Source organism: Teleopsis dalmanni, chromosome 2 (assembly GCF_002237135.1).
Source record: "Teleopsis dalmanni isolate 2A chromosome 2, ASM223713v2, whole genome shotgun sequence".
Classification (NCBI taxonomy): domain Eukaryota; kingdom Metazoa; phylum Arthropoda; class Insecta; order Diptera; family Diopsidae; genus Teleopsis; species Teleopsis dalmanni.
Window position 1 is genome coordinate 63,228,622 of NC_051847.1, and position 19,167 is coordinate 63,247,788.

At 27.1% G+C, this 19,167-nt stretch overlaps 1 protein-coding gene across 1 annotated transcript in view; it reads right to left on the reverse strand.

The window, feature by feature from the left end:
* Positions 1-6,438: 6,438 nt before the first annotated feature.
* Positions 6,439-19,167, reverse strand: part of LOC119683054 (protein GDAP2 homolog) — a 40,358-nt gene continuing 27,629 nt past the window's right edge. The window contains exons 5-9 of the mRNA XM_038096656.1: positions 18,972-19,104; positions 14,724-14,833; positions 14,425-14,667; positions 9,623-9,747; positions 6,439-6,604 (exon numbers count right to left, since the gene is read on the reverse strand). Of these exons, the coding sequence (XP_037952584.1) occupies positions 6,458-6,604; positions 9,623-9,747; positions 14,425-14,667; positions 14,724-14,833; positions 18,972-19,104 (758 nt within the window). The 3' untranslated portion in view covers positions 6,439-6,457. The remainder of the gene's footprint in view (positions 6,605-9,622; positions 9,748-14,424; positions 14,668-14,723; positions 14,834-18,971; positions 19,105-19,167) is intronic.

Genomic DNA, 19,167 nt, shown 5'->3' on the forward strand with positions numbered 1-19,167 from the left:
TGCGGCGAATACTTAAAAGTTTTTATGTAAAATATATTTAAAAAATATATAAGTATATGTAGTATCCTGGTCTTCCATATAATATGCTCTTCCTACCATAAACTTACGGTTTGCGGTTCTTCTTACTGACTGCACAATCTATATCTATTATCAGAGCTCTCAGATATTTTTGCAATAATTCTAATTTATCACGAGTGAGAACAATGAATGTAATAGGTTTCGCTATGGTCTCTCGCTACAGAAAGAGAGCTAAAAAATAACAAACAACAACAACATTAGAATTTTCAGCAGTTAATAAACATTAACTTGTATAATTTGAAGTGCATATAAAGAAGTCAAGCTTTAGGTTGAAAATGAATTGGGCAAAAACACTGCGAAGATAACAAAATGTGGGCCAAAAAAAAATTAGAGCTCTAGAACTAGTGGTGTATGTAAAAGAAAATAACAGGTATTAGAGGACAGATTCCTTATTTTATTTTATTTTTTTTTTTATTTATTAACAATGTGTCTTTATTGAATAGTTTTTATAAAGCCTAACAATAAATGTTAGAATCTTAAAACCTTATAACATGACATAACAAATTTTTCTATATATTCATATTAGAATGTAGTATAAAAAACATTTGTAAATTATTTTTAGGTGCCTCTGTATAGCTAGTCCAGGGCTTATTTATCAGATATCACGAAGCAGAAGTAAAATTTAAAACAGGATAACTTTTAGGAAATCATAATGGCAGATCTATCTTTTCATTTCATTGATTACCCTATTAACATTAATTAAACTGCTACTAAGTCTTGATATAATTTTAAATATTTTCCGGTATATTTACCTCCAGTATATACTACTCAGATAATCATAAAGATGATTATTAAAACTGCTACAATTATGTATTTCTTCATTTAATTCAGTTTTTCTAATTTCTTTCCTTCTTTTAATAATATGTGTTATATATATATATATATATCATATCTATATATATATTTTCATTATAATCATATATAAAATATTTCAATATTTAAAGCTACAAAAATAACTAATAAATAGATAATAATAGGGAAAATACAAATAATAAATACTTTTATTAAAATTTGCATATTTGATATTCAAACTTTTATCGGTACGATATTCGATTTTCCATTACATACCTATTTTGACCTATAAGTATAACGCTTTCACATCAAAATACTAATGACATAGTAGGAATTATATGACTACGTGAAACTGGTTCTAAAATTAAATAAATTATAATTCTCATATGGTTCGTAGATATAAAATCTAATTCATTGTTACATCAAATTACTAAAATACTTTTTTTAATGCTAATATATATTGTATTAATGATCTATTTTATTACCGTTGTTATATTGTTAATATATAATTGTATAATTAACAATTTTTACAAATGATTAGATATTGATTTATTAATTGAAATTTTATTAGAGAAAATATTTTATAACTTCCTTCCCGTAGTTTTTCTTTTAAACGAATATAAAAAAAAAATAAAAAACAGTTTTTTAACTCTTATTCATAAAACTTGGTAATATTAACGAGAAGATAATTTTATTGAAATAAGCTTATTAATTACCTCATAATAATCTTATTAATTAAGTAATCAGTCATCATTTTGACAATTTTTTGACTAAAAAATATCTACAAGTAAAAGCACTAAAAATCTTTTCTTCCATGATGTCATCAGATACTAAAAATCGTTCGTGCCAAATAGAAAAGGAAAAGCATATGAAACAATTAAATTCTTCATCTGATTTTTGGTAAAAGTGAAAGTAATTCATTTTACTTACAATTTTGTTATCTGTATATACTATATATACGTTGTATTATTTGCTCAGGTTACTCAGGTGACGTTTCAAAATGGATTACTTTCTATTATGACGTCAGGACATACTGCACGTTTCATTGACGTCATTGTTTAAGTTTATCTGACGCTATTGAATAGAACATGAAAATTTCAGATATGTAAATGAATTGAAATCGATTGAAAGGAGTCACTACAATATTTCATTGTTTACTTTATGACCGACCACCCTACCCCATATTGGGGGTCACTAAAAATAGTAACAACAAACTAAAAATAACTTTCTTGTTCAATTTATTTTTACATTTATGTATCTTATGTTAAAAAAATTGCTTGAAAATGAATTTATTTTTTTTTATTTAAGAAAAAATAATTGAATTCATGTCAGAAACATTCATGCCATAGTAATTTAGTAGAAATTAATTACTTAGTACAATGCATATTACAACAAGAACAGTGTCATCATACCCTATTTATTAGAAAGTCATGTAGTTCCGTATCTGATTATTTAATGTTAAAAACATATGTCTACAGGTACAATGTATGACTGTAAGTAGATATGAGTACACAATAATATATATGATTTTTATTATTTTATTTAGTACAACACTTTGTGTGGATCTGAAAGCAATACAAGTGCTATAGGTCCATTATTGCTTATATTAATTTTTAATATTTTTTTTGAGACATTTAAATTCATATATTTATATATATATTAAAATATAATATAAAATACAATAATATAGAAATATACATTATATTTATTTAATAAAACTAATGTAGTGTAGATGAACAATCCATTTAAAAGCTCGCCAAGGAGTACATCAACATTTTAAAAGCGGTGATATTAATATGAAAGACAATGAACTGATCAATTAAAGATATTCAATAATTCCAAATTGGAAGTACTGTTAAAGAAAAATTCATACCATACTGCACTACAACTTGCAAGCCACATTATACCATATAATAGGATTGAGCTTAATGTCTATATGTCATATGAATGGTACACAGTTTATGATATTGGAAATCGGGTAACATTTCAGAAAAAGGTGTTAAAGGGTCGTAATGATTATAAAATTGTTACTTGAAATACCTAAACGAGAAATAAAGGAATCTCAAATCAGACAGTTAATAATGACATTCTGACAAAACATATAGAAACCTATCTAAGACTTTGTTGATCAATCTCATCAACGCTTATATGAAATATTCATATCAATAAGCTATTTATATACGAAACTTAGTTAGAAGACATCACAAACTTGCGAAAATATACCTAAAGACCTCCCAATCCAAATTTATAACGACTGCCAGAATTATTTTAAAATACGAGTGAAATATCTTCAATGACATTTCTGTTTTGAAGAAATGTGATTAAAGCGAAGTCGCACAACTGGGAAACTTGACTTAAGGTACTATCAGAGAGTTGGGGAGTGCCATGAATTGCTTAAATTCAAAAACATTATCAGTGATGACCAAGAGGAATTTGAACTTAATGTTAAATTCTACGTTTTTCAATTTATTGGGCATTATAGATTTAACGAGAAATCTGATATAAAACTACCGGAAGGGGAGACCTACTGCACTAGCCGTAATCCTCAAACAAAGCTCCATTAGATTGTACTAATTCTGGTTGATAAATAATGCACTAAACGAGTAGCGGTTTAACAATTTTAATATAATAGGTAGAGAGTAGTTACAAGACTTAATTGCTTCCGAAGATAAAAAATTTTTTCCAATTGGAAATGGTCCATACTTTAATAATGTATTTTGTTTCTAACAAAAAATATGCTTTAATTGCCATCATAAAATTATCAGATTAATATTTAAGTTAGTTATTTAATAATGAAATGATTAAAACATGTTATTTATAGAAAATACCATTTTACTGATTTAGCATTTAGATAAAAATAGATTTTATGCGTAAGGAATAATAGAAAAATATTTAAAACTAACTTTCTAGATATAATTTTCATCAAATACAAGGCTTCATCTAATTATTTGTGTGTAACAGTTTTCAAGTAACTTGCATTGACTAAATATTCTTTTACGAAGATATTTCATCAATTGAAGGTGTTGAGACACAAGCAATCCAATACCTATTAGTACACATTTAATTTGGTGATACTCGATATACTCTCACTTTATTATAATCATGTAGTTTGCATTCAATTCCTAATTCTTTCTAATTTTTCCACTATTTCTCCATCATTCCCTTTACATTTCTCTTGAGTATTGAGTTTCTCTCGTATGTGATGCTTTAATGAAATTTCATATAGAGTTTTATATAGAGCTATTCATTCTGAGAATTTTCATAATCCATTTCTAAAAGGTGGTTTTCGTGAATTGAAGTTTTACAAGCATGTTTTTGAAGATTGGTTATGATAATGGTAATGGTTTATGGTTTAGGCTTAGGCCTTTATGTACTGCGACCAGATCTATTGTGCATACCTTTGTATGTAAAAGTTTAGCATATTGAGGAAATGCACCAGTTTTTTCTGAGGGAGCTTTTGAAGGTCTTTAACTGCTAGTAACTCTGCACCTACAATTTTGTGTCTCCTGTGATCTAGTGCATCACAATTGGTAATCAGGTATTCCATAGACTCTTTCTCATCGCAGCAAAATTTGCAAATATTTATGCTGAATACACCAATTTTATGTAGAAGTTTTTTGCATGTGAAGTGCTCTGTTAGAGCACTAGAAAGTGGCTTTAAACTCTTGTTGTTTGCTCTTTTGGTGTTAAAAGAATTTTTTGCAGTGATTTTGAAGTTAACCGTATAAAGAGAAAAACTCAGGGCTTGAAATCACCTAGAACCTTTGGCAAAGCTTTGAATGCTGTTTAGTGGGAGGTCTTGAGATTGATTAAAATCAAGAAAGGGGACTCATAAAATGTTGAGTCGCTACCATGTATGAGCTGGGCAAAGACAGAGTAGATGAGAGATTTTAAAGATTACTACCTACAGAAAAAAGTACATGTTGTATTTGTACTTATATACTTTTTTGTCTATTTAATTTTGAATATATAAGATGTAAAAAATGATGTGTTTTTTGATATAAGGTTAGTACAATATAAATAAAATGAATTAATAATGATCTTACTTTACAAAAGTTGAATTCTGAAAACAACAGGTGTTAAAGCAATTGAAAATATTCATGTAGAATATTAATAATAAATAAAATTTTTTTTTTACACGATTTTAATTTATGTATTCCATATTTTTATTTTTAATACTTTTCAGTGAAATGAAATATCAAAATATATTTGACTCATTATTGCAAAAAATATGATTTTGGTGTTTCAATAAAGCAATTATTAATAAACATAAATAATTTGTTTTCCTTGATATTTTTACAGTTTAAATCAAATAAATTATTAATTCTTTAAAATTCTATGAGTAACTATTATAACGAAATTATATATTCTTTTTTTAATATAATAAAAAATATAGTAATTAGAAGTGGAAAAAATCTGGAACAATGTATTGGAACTTTAAGAAACATTTTTAAGATTTTAATAATCCTAATAAAGTATGTCTTTATATAAAATAGATCCATTTCACTAAAAATAGACAATAGTGATGCTCTATGGGTTTTATATATTAAGAAAAATGATCTCTAGTTTTAATGATCTCAATACGTAGTCATGGTCTCAATAAATACAATAATTATAAACGTATGCAAAATTAGCAGAACATAGAGTTTTATATCATGAATATATTATATATTGTTTAAATACATGGGTATTAAATATATTCTACGCATCATTTACTGACAAATTGGTTTCTAAAGAGAATCTTCAACAGTAATTTCTGGAAAGTACATTGAAAAAGATATAGAAACTATTGTGATGTGATACTAGCTGCTAATGAGGCAGAGCATAGTAACTATTTAAGAATAGTTAGGACTATTACTGTATATAGCAACTATGTAACAATTACTGTTGCAGTAACTATTATAGACTTTGTTTGCTTGAAAAAAACCTAAATTAACAACAAATAGCAACAAAACTTCTATGTATTATCACAATGGACCCATATATTTCTTAAGGTAATATATCTACTATGATATACCTATGTTTAAGTATTATTGTATAAATTTCAATATATATATAATGAGAAAATGTAGTACTTAATAACAACAGTTTGTAAAAATGTAGATCTGGTCGAGTAAAAGTTTTATGAAACACATCACATAGTTTTTAAATAGTTAAGACTCTTAAGTAGTCAATACAACTTTTATGGAATATATTATAAAATGAATATGTATGCCTAAAGTAATTAAAAAATTGTTTATAAAGTTTTTTATATATAAACTATTTTTAAATATTATTGTTGTATTTTTTCACTAACTCAATAAATGCAAAGTAACAAACCTAAAAATAATATCAGATGCCACACTTATTTTCAATATATATGTACCTATATGAATAGATTTACATATATTCGCACTAAAATTAGTTGAAACGTTGTTATTTAAGTAAATACGAGTAGTCACAACAATCTTTGCAAAGGGTTTAGAGACAAATAAATCATTGTCTTGTTGCTCCATTCTAGAATTGTGACGTAAAATGATTAAAACAGGTAGTTTAGTACGAAGTACAATTATCTTCCGTATGGCTACTTTTACTTGTGTTTACTGAATTAAATGAAATACAATCTATTTAAATTATGGTTTAAAATTACATACCGCTCTTGGTGTTCAAGGCCTTCAATACCGTCAGCAACAACGTTCTCAAAAACGCCATTTCGTGGTCTATCACCCAAAAGATGTTGTCGATCCAAGTCACTCTAGAAATTAAAACAAAAGGAAACATTTATTATATTGCTTGGTATAAATTTGTACTACAAGAATTGGAATTTATTTAAACAATACAATTATAATTAATTTTATTACTTTTATGTAAAAATATTTATATTCGTCTTAATATTACTTATAGTATCATATAATATAAAACTAGACAATGAATTATTATGATAGTCACAAAATAGTCACAAAGACGTAAGATCATCCACTCTTAACAAATAAGTGGCTTTAACTATGGGAGTAGCCAAGGTGCACATTTTGGTTAGTGGTCTCGAAAAGAATATATCATAATGAAAAGCAATTCCATGTAAGAATAACTTGTAATAAATGGTGCTAGACCAAAGGCGAAGATCTGGTGGAAGATCTGGATCTGATGTAGCAAAGGAAGATGAATTTAAATGTAAAGGCGTTTTTAAAGATAGATAGAATGATAGAATAAATCACATGTAATTTATAATTTATTTCAGTGTTTTTTTTTGCCATCTTCACTATCATCTTCATTACTTCATATTATTATATTATAATAGTATAATACTATATCAAGTATTTAACTACAGGACTATGCGGTTTAAGTAAGATAAGTAAGAGTGGTGGGTCTTCTGAGTTGGTGTCTTAAAAAATGTCTAGAGTAATCAATATTAAATTTTGTAAATAAATTTAATTAGTCGAAAATAGAAAGTATAATTAAAATCCACTAACATTTAGTTTGGTTCATAAGATCTAAAATTTTATATTAAGAATCTCGAATAATACTTTAAAAGTAACATCAAATCTTAAAGATCTAACTTCTAATAAAGATTTTATTGGTACTAGTGTGAAATTAATTACAGACTGCTTATGTATGTAGAAACTATATATCTCTTTCTCAATTGAGGAACTTATTCTCTATAACACTTATCAAAAATAAAGATTAAAATTGGAAATTTATAAGAGTTCAAAGAACCAAATGCTATGGTACGTCTTAGACACTGCATTCAAAGAAGAGGATATATAAATATATGATATGATGAATATATGATGAAGATAATAAGAAGAACATGTTGAAATTAGAAAAAATATGTTATAAACTTTTTTAGAGCCAATAAGATAAAAATAGAGTATATAGAACGAATGATGAAATTGATAACCTATAAGAAGATGGAGATTGTTAAGGTGAGCTTGCATCTGACATATATACGAATTAAACTCTTCAAGAATGTAACTTCAAATTATTAAGATACTTATATAAAACTAAATAAAAAGAGCGACCAAGTCAAAGAAGACATAAGAATAGGAAGAAAAGCTTATAGAAGGATGCATTCTGAAGAAAATAGCTGGTAGAGAAGCACATTTATAACATATGGGGGTCAAAGTTTAGTACGAAACATAGAAGAAAAACATAAGAGGGTGATTACAAATATAAAAAAAAAGTTGGATACAAAGTTTGATATAGATTGTTTATCGGATGATATAAATTATAAATATCTAAAACATTTTTGCTGAAAGGATTTATAGGTATATTAGATGTTTCCTGTTTAGATATGGGATTAAAATTAATTATACTAGAATAAAGTTTATTCGTGTACAATTAAAAAAAAAACATACGAGTAATATATAAACGATACTTATTATTATTAATTGGATTTCATTTGGTATCAGTACGAAAAATCTTATCATAACATATATATTATAATATCATTAGAATTTAAAGTTTTTAGACGAATAATTGGTTGATCTTCTACGCTGAAACCATTAATGAAGATGAATTTCCGGAGAGTTCTATAATTATTTAATAAAATTTACATTATAAATTTATAAATTTACATATTCTCTTTGAATAAATATTCAAATTTTAAAATCTAATAGATTGAAGGTATTTGGTTGAATAGAATAAGATTTTAAAAACTAGTTTCAGATTAGATAAAATTTATGTATACGTACATAATTATCCTATTGAAGCCTTATGATAAAACATTTCATCTAACATTAAAATCGAGCACCCAAAGAAGTCTTATGAAGAAATACATAACGTTATAACAAATTGAAGCACCTTAGTTCAAAAGTAACCGACCAACGAAATGGCGTTTTTAAAAACGTAGTTGCTAATCACGAGCAACGAATCTAAAGAGGCAAAAATGGAATTATGATACATGAGAGTAGTTAAAAGAATAACCTATGGTACGAAACTCCCTTATAAGTGTGTCGGAAGTAATGTTTTATAATATAAATAAGCCCCAAAGGAATGATTGCTGCCCTAAATGTGATGGGTCATTTGCAAAGATATCGACAAGCGTATAGGTATTTCTTATAATTTTGTATAATGAAAACAGATAAAATATAATGTGAGAACCTTTTTTTAACTTATCCATTTTTATGATGAAGCCCACTGCTTCCACACTACTATGCTTCCTAATTATGCTTATGATACGATACGTAACAGAAAATAAAGGTGAATGAACCTACCATTTCATTAAGAAAGATCACTGAATAGTAATAAATTGAATTTTAAAACAATAGTTTCACTATATATATAATAGTTGCGTCACTGTTCTCCATTAAATAGTCCACTATGACAGTATATCTCCGTAACTATAAGAATATATATATATATATATATATATATATCCATTTCTTTACAACTTTATTCTTACACAAGACAAAATGCTGAAAAAACTAATTCTAAACTTCATATCGCGCGAATATGGACATATGTAGCTCATTAATATAACATCTGTCATATACAATGCCTCATGGGCAGATCTCACAACTAATTTTCACGAAATAAACTGTAATTTGTTAATTTTGGCAGATATATCCTATTCACTGAGTATTATAATTGCAATGTTATTGAATTTCAAAATCATTTTAAATAAATATATATTAAAGTACAATTTTGAACACGAGCTCTAAATATTTCTAAATATATATATAAATAGTTCAAATATTTCGATCTATACCAATACCCAAAGAACATCTATCTAATACTAACATATATTAAATAATTAAAAATTATTTATACGAACCTGCATTTGGGAATAAGTTTGATTTCTTCGATTTTGTTGTAATCCGTTTAGGTTATCGAGGCCGTATTCCAAATCAGAGCTATTACCTTCCATATCGTGTGGACTGGTATCGGAATCGTCGTCAGCTGAAATAAAGACATGATAATAAATTTTGTCTGTGGTAAATAAATTATAAATTTCACAAATAAAATGTAAAAATATTTACACGAGAAGCAGAATGAGTTATTTATCATTTTTGTTTTGTTTAATTTTATAAAATCAAAATTATTTTAATAAATTTAATAATTTTTTCTTTCGCTATTCAAATTGACAACTTTTTTTTTTAATTCTAACGTTATTATAACTTTTTTTTTTACTGATTAATATAAATATAAGTTTTTAGTCGAAAGTGATCATCACTTAATGTTTACGCCTTTCAATACGTTTCCAGATTGATTCAGATTTAATGTTTTTAATGAAAACGAATAAAAAAGTTAAGAAATAAATTGTGCAGCGCGCAATTCCATAAAACCCGTTGAACTAATTCGGTGGCTTTAAGTTTTTGTTGCTCGAATGTTGGCGTTGCGAATCATGCAGAAGATAAAATGATTTATCTTTCAGATTTTACTGAAAATAAATATTGTTGGCTTTGTTAACTGATAAGCATTTCACAGCCTCAGAGATCTGATGAGCTGAAGCAAAAAATGTATTTTTACAAAAAATTGGAAACTGCGTACTACCTTACCATTGCAATGGTAAGGCAGTTCAACAAATCAAAAAGACACGATTTTAAAGCATACTTTTTGGATGAATTGATTATTGATGCAATAAAAATTTTAAATTATAGAGACAATGACAGCTTTTGAAAACTGCAGAGTGAAAGATATACCCATCTTATCCGTGATTATTTGCTACCCCAAATTGAATTTCATTTAGATTTATCCTATGCATTCATTTGTCCAGCTCACCTTACCTGCTTTTCTTCAAATATAGTATTAACAATTTTAAAAACGTGATATACGATTGTCTCTAATTATAATAAATTTTATTAAACTGAATCATATTTGGAGTTGAGAACCAAGTGATGTAAGATTTATCAAAAGCCAATGAGTTAATTTTTTCTTTGCAAGTTAGACAAAGACATTTTCTGCTGACATAGCACAGCAACAATTTTTAAAGATCGCGGTACACGATTGTACCTTTCAATAATAATATAGATTTTATTAAACTGAATGATGTCGGGAGTTGTGAACCAAGTGATTTTGAAATTTTTACCAAAAGCCGTAGTTTTTGCAGATTAAGCAACGGCACTTTTTGTAGAAATACCACAATAAATTCTAAAGATCACGAAATACGATTGTACGTTTCAATAATAATAATAGAAATAATTTAACTGAATGATGTCTGGACTTGTAAGTTAGTTAGTATTATCAAAAGCGTTTTGGTTAGTCTAGTGTATTTTCTCCAAAAACATCACAATGGATCTTAAAGGGTGATTGTCCTTTCCAACAATAATATAGATTTCATTAAACTGAATGATGTCGGGAGTTGTGAACCTAGTGATGTTGTAAGATTTATCAAAAGCCATATTTTTTTCAGATTAAGTAATGACATTTTCTGCAGGAATAGCATAGCAATAGATTTCAATACGAATATCCCTTCCAACAACAATAATGGAAATAACTCCTGAATGTCAGGAGTTGTGAAATAAGTGACTTAGGTATTCGATTTATTACAATAAACCAAATGCGTAGTTTTATTTTTATTTCAATTTATTTTATTATATATACAATTCAATTACAATTACAATTAGTTCTGCTGCTAATCAATTATATCTGACGAACCAATTAACTCTGATAAGTTATATCATAGAATATCATCAACCCAAAATTCAAATACAAGTCAACGCTTTATCATAATAAATCTAGCTTTATGATTTGATTGCACTGCGTTTATCATGATTCAAATTACAATAAATGCTACTAATTATATATATCCTAAATAGTAATCTAAAAGTAATTAAAGTTTCGTTAATTACTCGACATTGATCATTCCAAACAATAATAAAGAACTCAACGGAATATAAAAAATTTTATGGCGAGTATTGATAACTAATGAAAATGCATATATTTATTTTGATGATTCATTCTATTAATAAAAAAAATAACACTTGCAATATATTGAATGCATTATATATAGGAGACATGGATATAAATATATTTAATTTATTTGTTTATGAGAAGTCAAATGTTTCAATAGCTAGATCTGAATGGGTTTTTTTAATAAACAAAAATACTTTTTTTTATGCAAATATAATAGATACGGGTATAATATTACAGAGGGTTCGCATTCATTTAAATTGACACCTATTATGGATATCTAATGTGAGCTATTGTAAATTCAATCACGTTTTTATTTGAAATTAGAAACCTTTTGTTTATATACGAGTATAAATTGATTATATGTGTTATCAGCAATAATAGTCTACATATAACCAAATATATCGAGTAACTAAAAAAAAATGTTTATACTATATAATTTTGTTGACGTAATTGATAGCAAACAAAATTTTTCTAGTTTTAATATTTCACACATTTAATGAAATCTATTTTAAATATTTAAGCACTCTTGCGATTATAAACAAATGAAAAAATACTCTTGCTTTTAAAGTTCACAGTTATTTAGTGTCTTTAATTTTTTTCAAATACTCTCATGTCATAGAAAAATTTATTCCAATATACAATATTGTATCTATAGTTCGATTTATTTTTAAATATATGATAAAGACATAGAAAATGTTATTTATATGTACAGTAACTGAACCACCAGAACACTTTGTTATGTGCTTCGATCCCTCTAGGCATGAAACCAGTAGACGAAGCTGGGTTTGAGAAGATGAACCTACTCCTTACCCAAAAATAAAGAACGATTTTTTAATAATGCACCCACTATTATTGCATTAAGACTGCTTAATAAGATAATAATTATTTGAATTCCTGAAATCTTCCGAAAGCCCCATCTGAAAAAAATTTCTGTCAACGAAGTGTAAAAAGACTGCAATGTAAAGTAGCTTAAAAATGGCGAATAATGATGAACAACGTATTTAACGTTAAGAAATTCAATGAACTTATTTAACACAAATCACAGCATATTAAACTAAACTCCAACGATAAATAACAATTTCAAACTACGAAACATTTTTTTAATAAATATCAATATATAATAATTCAAAATATATTAGTGAATCTGTAGGTTTTATGGTTTAACATTGATTTATATGTTTTTTGAATCAATATGGATATGATTGCTATATTTTGGTATAGAGCAATTGCGATTATAATTGAAAATTATAATTTTTTGGCTTCATTTAATACTTCCGCAAACTTTTTGCACAAAATGCAAATGTTTAGGGAAATATTATTGCTCTATGGATAGGACTATATATTTATCATCAAAGTTGATATTATTCTTAACCTTAGCAGAAATGATATTAAAGTCTACAGGACACTATAGACTCAATTACCACATGAAGAATATAGGTACGGTAGAAAGTGATTTCTGTTGACTCTGTCCTGAGGAAAAGAAAATATATGCAAATGCACAGCGGCAAAAAAAAAAAAAAAAATTAATAATATATTTATCAATGAAAAATATAAAATAAAACTTAAGTAACTAGAAGTTAAGTTATACGAAACTTGAAATGCACTATTGTTGTGGTTATTATTCTTTTAAAAACCCATTTTGAATCCCTCATAGGTATTCCATAAGTATTCCAAATAACAGTTAGAACAACAAATGGGATTGTCTTTTGGCAAGAAAGTCAGCGTTTTCATTGATAAATTTGTCTTTCCGATCTTGGTACTCCTTAAACTCGTCAAAATATGAAGCGTTGGCTTTATTTCATCTAAGAAATGATAAGCAGTTTTATTTTGTTTTGTAGTACTTGTCTAGTATGTCTGAATGAATTTAGATCAAATTAAAGAAAACTGTTTTAGTTGATATAATAAGACAGTATTACTTTTAGTGTTGGTAATAAACAACATATTACTGATTATCGTTCTATTTGTTTGTGGAACGTTTAAATTGCACTATTTACCTGAATTATCTAAACGTTATCTCTCGCTTTTATAGATAATTTGTACTGCTTAATTTCTTTTCAGTTAATAAACTTATATTATTTACATTTTTATAAATAAATAGAATAAGATTTTAAAGGTTTTCGAACATAATATTAAACAAAAATGTTATTAATCACTAATTAATGACGTATTTGCTATTTAAATCACGATTCAAGTATTTTGATTCAAGTATCTTGAATATTTTCAATTTCATTTCAAATTGGAAAACTTTCGCTGAATACATGAATACATAGTGTTTTTTAATTAGTAAGCAAAAGTGCACTCAAAACTTTTTTAAGTATTCCCTTGATTATTCCCTTCCCATACAAACTAATTTACAATACCTCGAATTTTATGCACAAATGTATAATTTTTTTACTTTAATTTACGAGTATTTGCGATTTGCGATTTGCGAACTTTCAATAAAAATTGTTGAGTTTTTCAATTTAATTTTATTCACCGAAAATTTTCCAGGCACTTGTGAACGGTATTTGCCATGAAAGTTAACTGAATCGGAATACCACAAATAAATTGTCAATTGTCAATTTCAAATTCTTTCCAGTTTGTTGGTTAATCTTATCTTAACAACGCTTATCAATGAGTGAGTCAATAACCCACTTTCAGTTAAAGCGCAAAATACTCTTTCTCATGTAAGGCTGACGGTTTGAAATGTACTCGTATAGGGTTTATCTCTGGTGTACTTACTATGACGCATTAATACTCGGTGTTGTGGGTTTCGTATGATACGTATTTGTCGATCAGGATGTTGTGGTTCACCGAATTCTCCGCCAATATCCTTTGGCAATTGCCACAATGCGCTACGTTCCTCTAAATGATCTCGTGGAAAGTATAAAGGTGCCAAAACTTCATATATACCGCGTTCATTCGAACCTACACATAATATCACAATCTGAGTTGTAAATTTTTCCAGATAACGACGTATTGTGCCTGCAATGAGATATTTTGAATTATTATATTTGAATAAATATATTATTTATATTTACGTAATGCAATGTGAGCCGCTAAATCTGCTGGGAAACTTTGTTGGCTGGTAACAATGTTACACAATGCAATTGTTCGCAAATTAAGTTCCTTGGCTTTACACAAAACGTTTCTGAAAATTATGTAAAAAAATACAAACAAAATTAATCTCGATTTATTTTTGGAAGACTTAATATGGGAGCTTATATTATGGGATTTTATATTTTTATCTTTATAAATAAAGATTTGAGTCAATGATCAACAAAGAATGTTTCTGGGTTTGCTAAAATAAAAACCCCACGGTAAATATAAATATAGTTAAGCATATGAGCAAAGGCGTAGTCAGGAAGTACAGCAAAAGGGGACTATCTATGAAAGAACAATTTTGAATATTAATTTTTAAGAAATAATACAACAATGATTTCATAAGATTTAAAAATTTTCACTTATCCAAAATAGAAGAGACAAGAAACAAGATTTTTCAAATGAAACTATTTATAGAACTCTTTCTAGAACGGCCAGGTCTACGTCCCGGAGCCACTCGTCGAAGACGACCAAGTGCCATTCAACATCCTCCAAAGGGGTCACACAAGCAGATCCCGACGGGCTACAACAACAACATAAACCTCTTCTTTATATCTATTATAAGGTGTGTGTTTTTTGTAGTTATAGGATTTAGCACATATTGAAATGTGCATTGAATTTTAGTATGGACAAAAGCGCGATAACATTGTGATAATATAGATCAGGGCTGTCCAAAGCACGGCCATTGGCCGCATGTAGCTAATGTTTGTGCGGCCCGCGATATCTTTTTAATCTACTACAATTACGTAAATTTTTTTTTGGTGTACTGGTAAAACTATATTTTTTTATATTTATGGTAAAACAAATAAATGAATTTAAATTGATTAATTAATTAAGCTGAATTTTACATTATAAACTTATTTTTATTTTTGTCGAAAACAACTATGAACGTATGTACTTATTTTTGCGGCCCCCAATCTATACAGTGATTTGTATTGGCCCACTATCGCATCTGGTTTGAACAGCCTTGATATATGTAGTACTCCTTCCGCTTATTCAACTTGATTTACAATTAATATAAATTAAATAACAATCTAATTTTATACAAAAATACGATATTTTATCGTAAGTTTTATATAATATTGTATAATTATATATTATATTATATATAAATATTGTATTATATTTAATGTAATATTTAATATTGTAAGTTAATCTCAGAAATTTAACAAAAAAAAAAGTAAAATTTTTGCTGCATTTTCAATTTCATTTTCAATAACTACAAATACAACAATGAAAAACAATATCACGATAAAAATAAGAATTACCGTGTGAACAGATTACTTGTGAGTCGGAAGATTATAATCAAAATTAAGATATCATGTGAAGAGGCTATAAATAAGATAAGTAATAATTTAAAAAATTATAATAAAAGTTTTGTTTGTTTATTTTTTCCTTTTGAAAAATATTTTAAAATAATTAGTTTTCTTGGCAAAATTTCTGCTACACCACTGGATGCAAAGTTTATTCTCATGAAATTGAAAAAAAATACTAAATCAAGTTTTCATATACTAAAATCACTAAAAAACGGTACATGTAGTTATGATAATTAGTAATGCAGAAAGCAGAGGAAAAAATCCGTAATGCGTTATACTCAAAAGATTTATGTGACTTGATATGACTCATTAAAAGAACCTGATTTTTGTATTAAATTTTCATAATCATGAATGTGAGGATTTTAAGTTGTATTTCATAATTATACAATATATAAAACAATAACATAATGAATAACTAAAAATTTATATTGCGTTGCAATAATTTATATATGATAACTCGCTAATGCAATAAGTCGACTGTTTTTTAAATTATTTTTTAATCATTATATGTATAGAATAATGTGAATTTTTAATATAAATTATGAACTAACTAGACTCCATACATTCGCCAAAAGAAACAAGAGGTAACTATGGCTATAACACCACTGAAGCAACTAATAAACGTAAAACTAAACTATGTTAGGTGCGTAATGTGAGATGGAACATAAGAAGCAAGAACTCCAGATTTATTTGACCCGATTGAATAAAAAATAATTATATGCAGTATTACAATAAGTAAGGCTCTTTATCTCTGTACTGATAGTATTAATAACATAACATTTTCTAATAAAAATCCATGCCAAAACCCCAAACCTTTTTTTAATCAGGTAAGATAACAGGGAAGATGACTAAAGTATATATCATCCTCTATGTCACTGTCCTGTTTTCATACCTTCGGAATTATATAATGTAGAATTGCTGGTCGAATGGCATATAATGGTCCATCAACCATTATCGACACTAAAACAGAATAATTAGCAAAATTCGTTAAAGAAAGTAAATGATTTTCAAGATTGGAAAAAGGAAAAGATATCACATTGGGTAAGTGATGATCTTAACGTGTAGCAATAATATTCGACAGTTGTATAATTCAACTCAACGTTACCTAAATTACGTATAAATTTTCTTGTATATCATTTCCAAAACAATTATAACTAAATGATATTATTCTCATAAAATATTTTTCAAATAAATTCCAACAGATCGTATTGGTTTCATAACAAAAGTATGAGGAATACTCAGATTAGTCAGTGAGATGGGTGGGACTCTACAGTAACCCCCCAGCTATTATAGAGTAAAAGTGCCCAGATGCACTAACTAGGAAAGCTCAACATAAACATAAACATAGTTTATAACTATTAACTAATAACATACTAACTATCACCTGATATTGTTTACTTTAATTATCATTAGAATTTATCTAAGTTTATAATAAAAAAAAATGCTCTTAATGGTTCTTAATTACACATAGTATTAAGATTATATTCTAATAATATTGATGTGTCTAATATCACCGCTGAAGTATTTAATAAGGAATTTATAGATGTTATTATTTTTATTGTGATCCAATCAAATCATCAAATCACACTGTTGAGAGGGAGAAGTGGCCCTATGGAATAAGAAATTGCACCAAGTTTTAGATCAGAAACTATAGAAAATTAATAACAAGGAACTAATAGGAATAAATAACTGCAACCCAAAAAATTTACATGTATCTTAAGTTATCAAGTTTTTAAAAGTATCCATTTATGGCAACAATCACGTTAAATCAGATGGTTAATCGATTCGTAATACATGTTGTCATGAATTCGATCCATCACAACTAAAGAAGTTGTGATAAAATAAATTTTTTCCCCTTTGTAAATGAAAACGTAATTACAATAACATTACATATTAACAGCGTTTCAGCGAATATGCGATATTTTTTAAGGTTGTCAAATAGTCATTGGTTGATAGCACAGTCTATGTCTTGACCTTCTTCAGACATCTTTCACCTTTCTGATTGTTCTTTAAACTGCGAAATAATATATGGTTTCGATTTTTCTTGTTTTATGGGTCTTAATGAAGGATCAAGATACGATACGAGTTATGTATAGATTCATTACTAATTTGCAATACTAAATGGAGCTATATAATATTGTAGCAAGCACCACCAGTTAATATTCTACAAAAAAAATCTACTTTATTTTGTAGAAGATAAGATATGTTTGAACCTATATTATTCAAGAACATTCAATATTCAGGAAGTAATTGATCTTTTATCGAAAAAATATCGAGAGATTACTTCGAAACCATCTCGTTTTTAACCTATAAACATGTTTTGATATAAATTTTTAGCATGGGCTAGATATAGATCAACCTACCATAAAATTATTGTAAAAACCAATAATCCAGTGAAATAAGAAAAAAAGCGTCAAGCTCCTCTTAGTTATTAGCTAATAAATTTTCATAGTTTCAAGGAATGGAGTCCGGAGAAATGACTAGTTTTAAAGTATGGTATTTAGTGCCCTATGGGTGATCACACCCAGTTGTAAAATATTTTGGACAACAGTGACGTATTTGGATCACATAAAAGGAATTTATTGACTCCGTGAAGACAAGAAATTATCAAATCATGATTATAATGTATATCTAAAAGTGATACATTATAGTCAATATTTTATAATAATTTTTTAGTTTTTGCTTGCGTTTTAGTTAGTGGATTATATAAAAGTGAATATCAAAGAATAATTTTGAATTATGATTACTTCAATAAATTACTACTAATAGATTTTTCACTCTTTGTTTCGTAATTGTAAATATTAAATAACAAAAACAAAAACACTTTATAGCTACAATATTTCAGGTTCAATAGCATGATATTTTACTGACCTATAACAACAATGTAAAGTATTTTCTGCAGCAGTTTTAAATTTCTCTTTAAATGCTGGTCCCACGGTGTGTAATATATATTTCGCAGGTAGATTGAAACCTTGCGTAACACGCACATCACCCGTTCGACATTCTGTAAGAGAAAGGGGGAAGATGATGGAATATAAACAAATTAATTGTTCCCAAAAGAAATTTA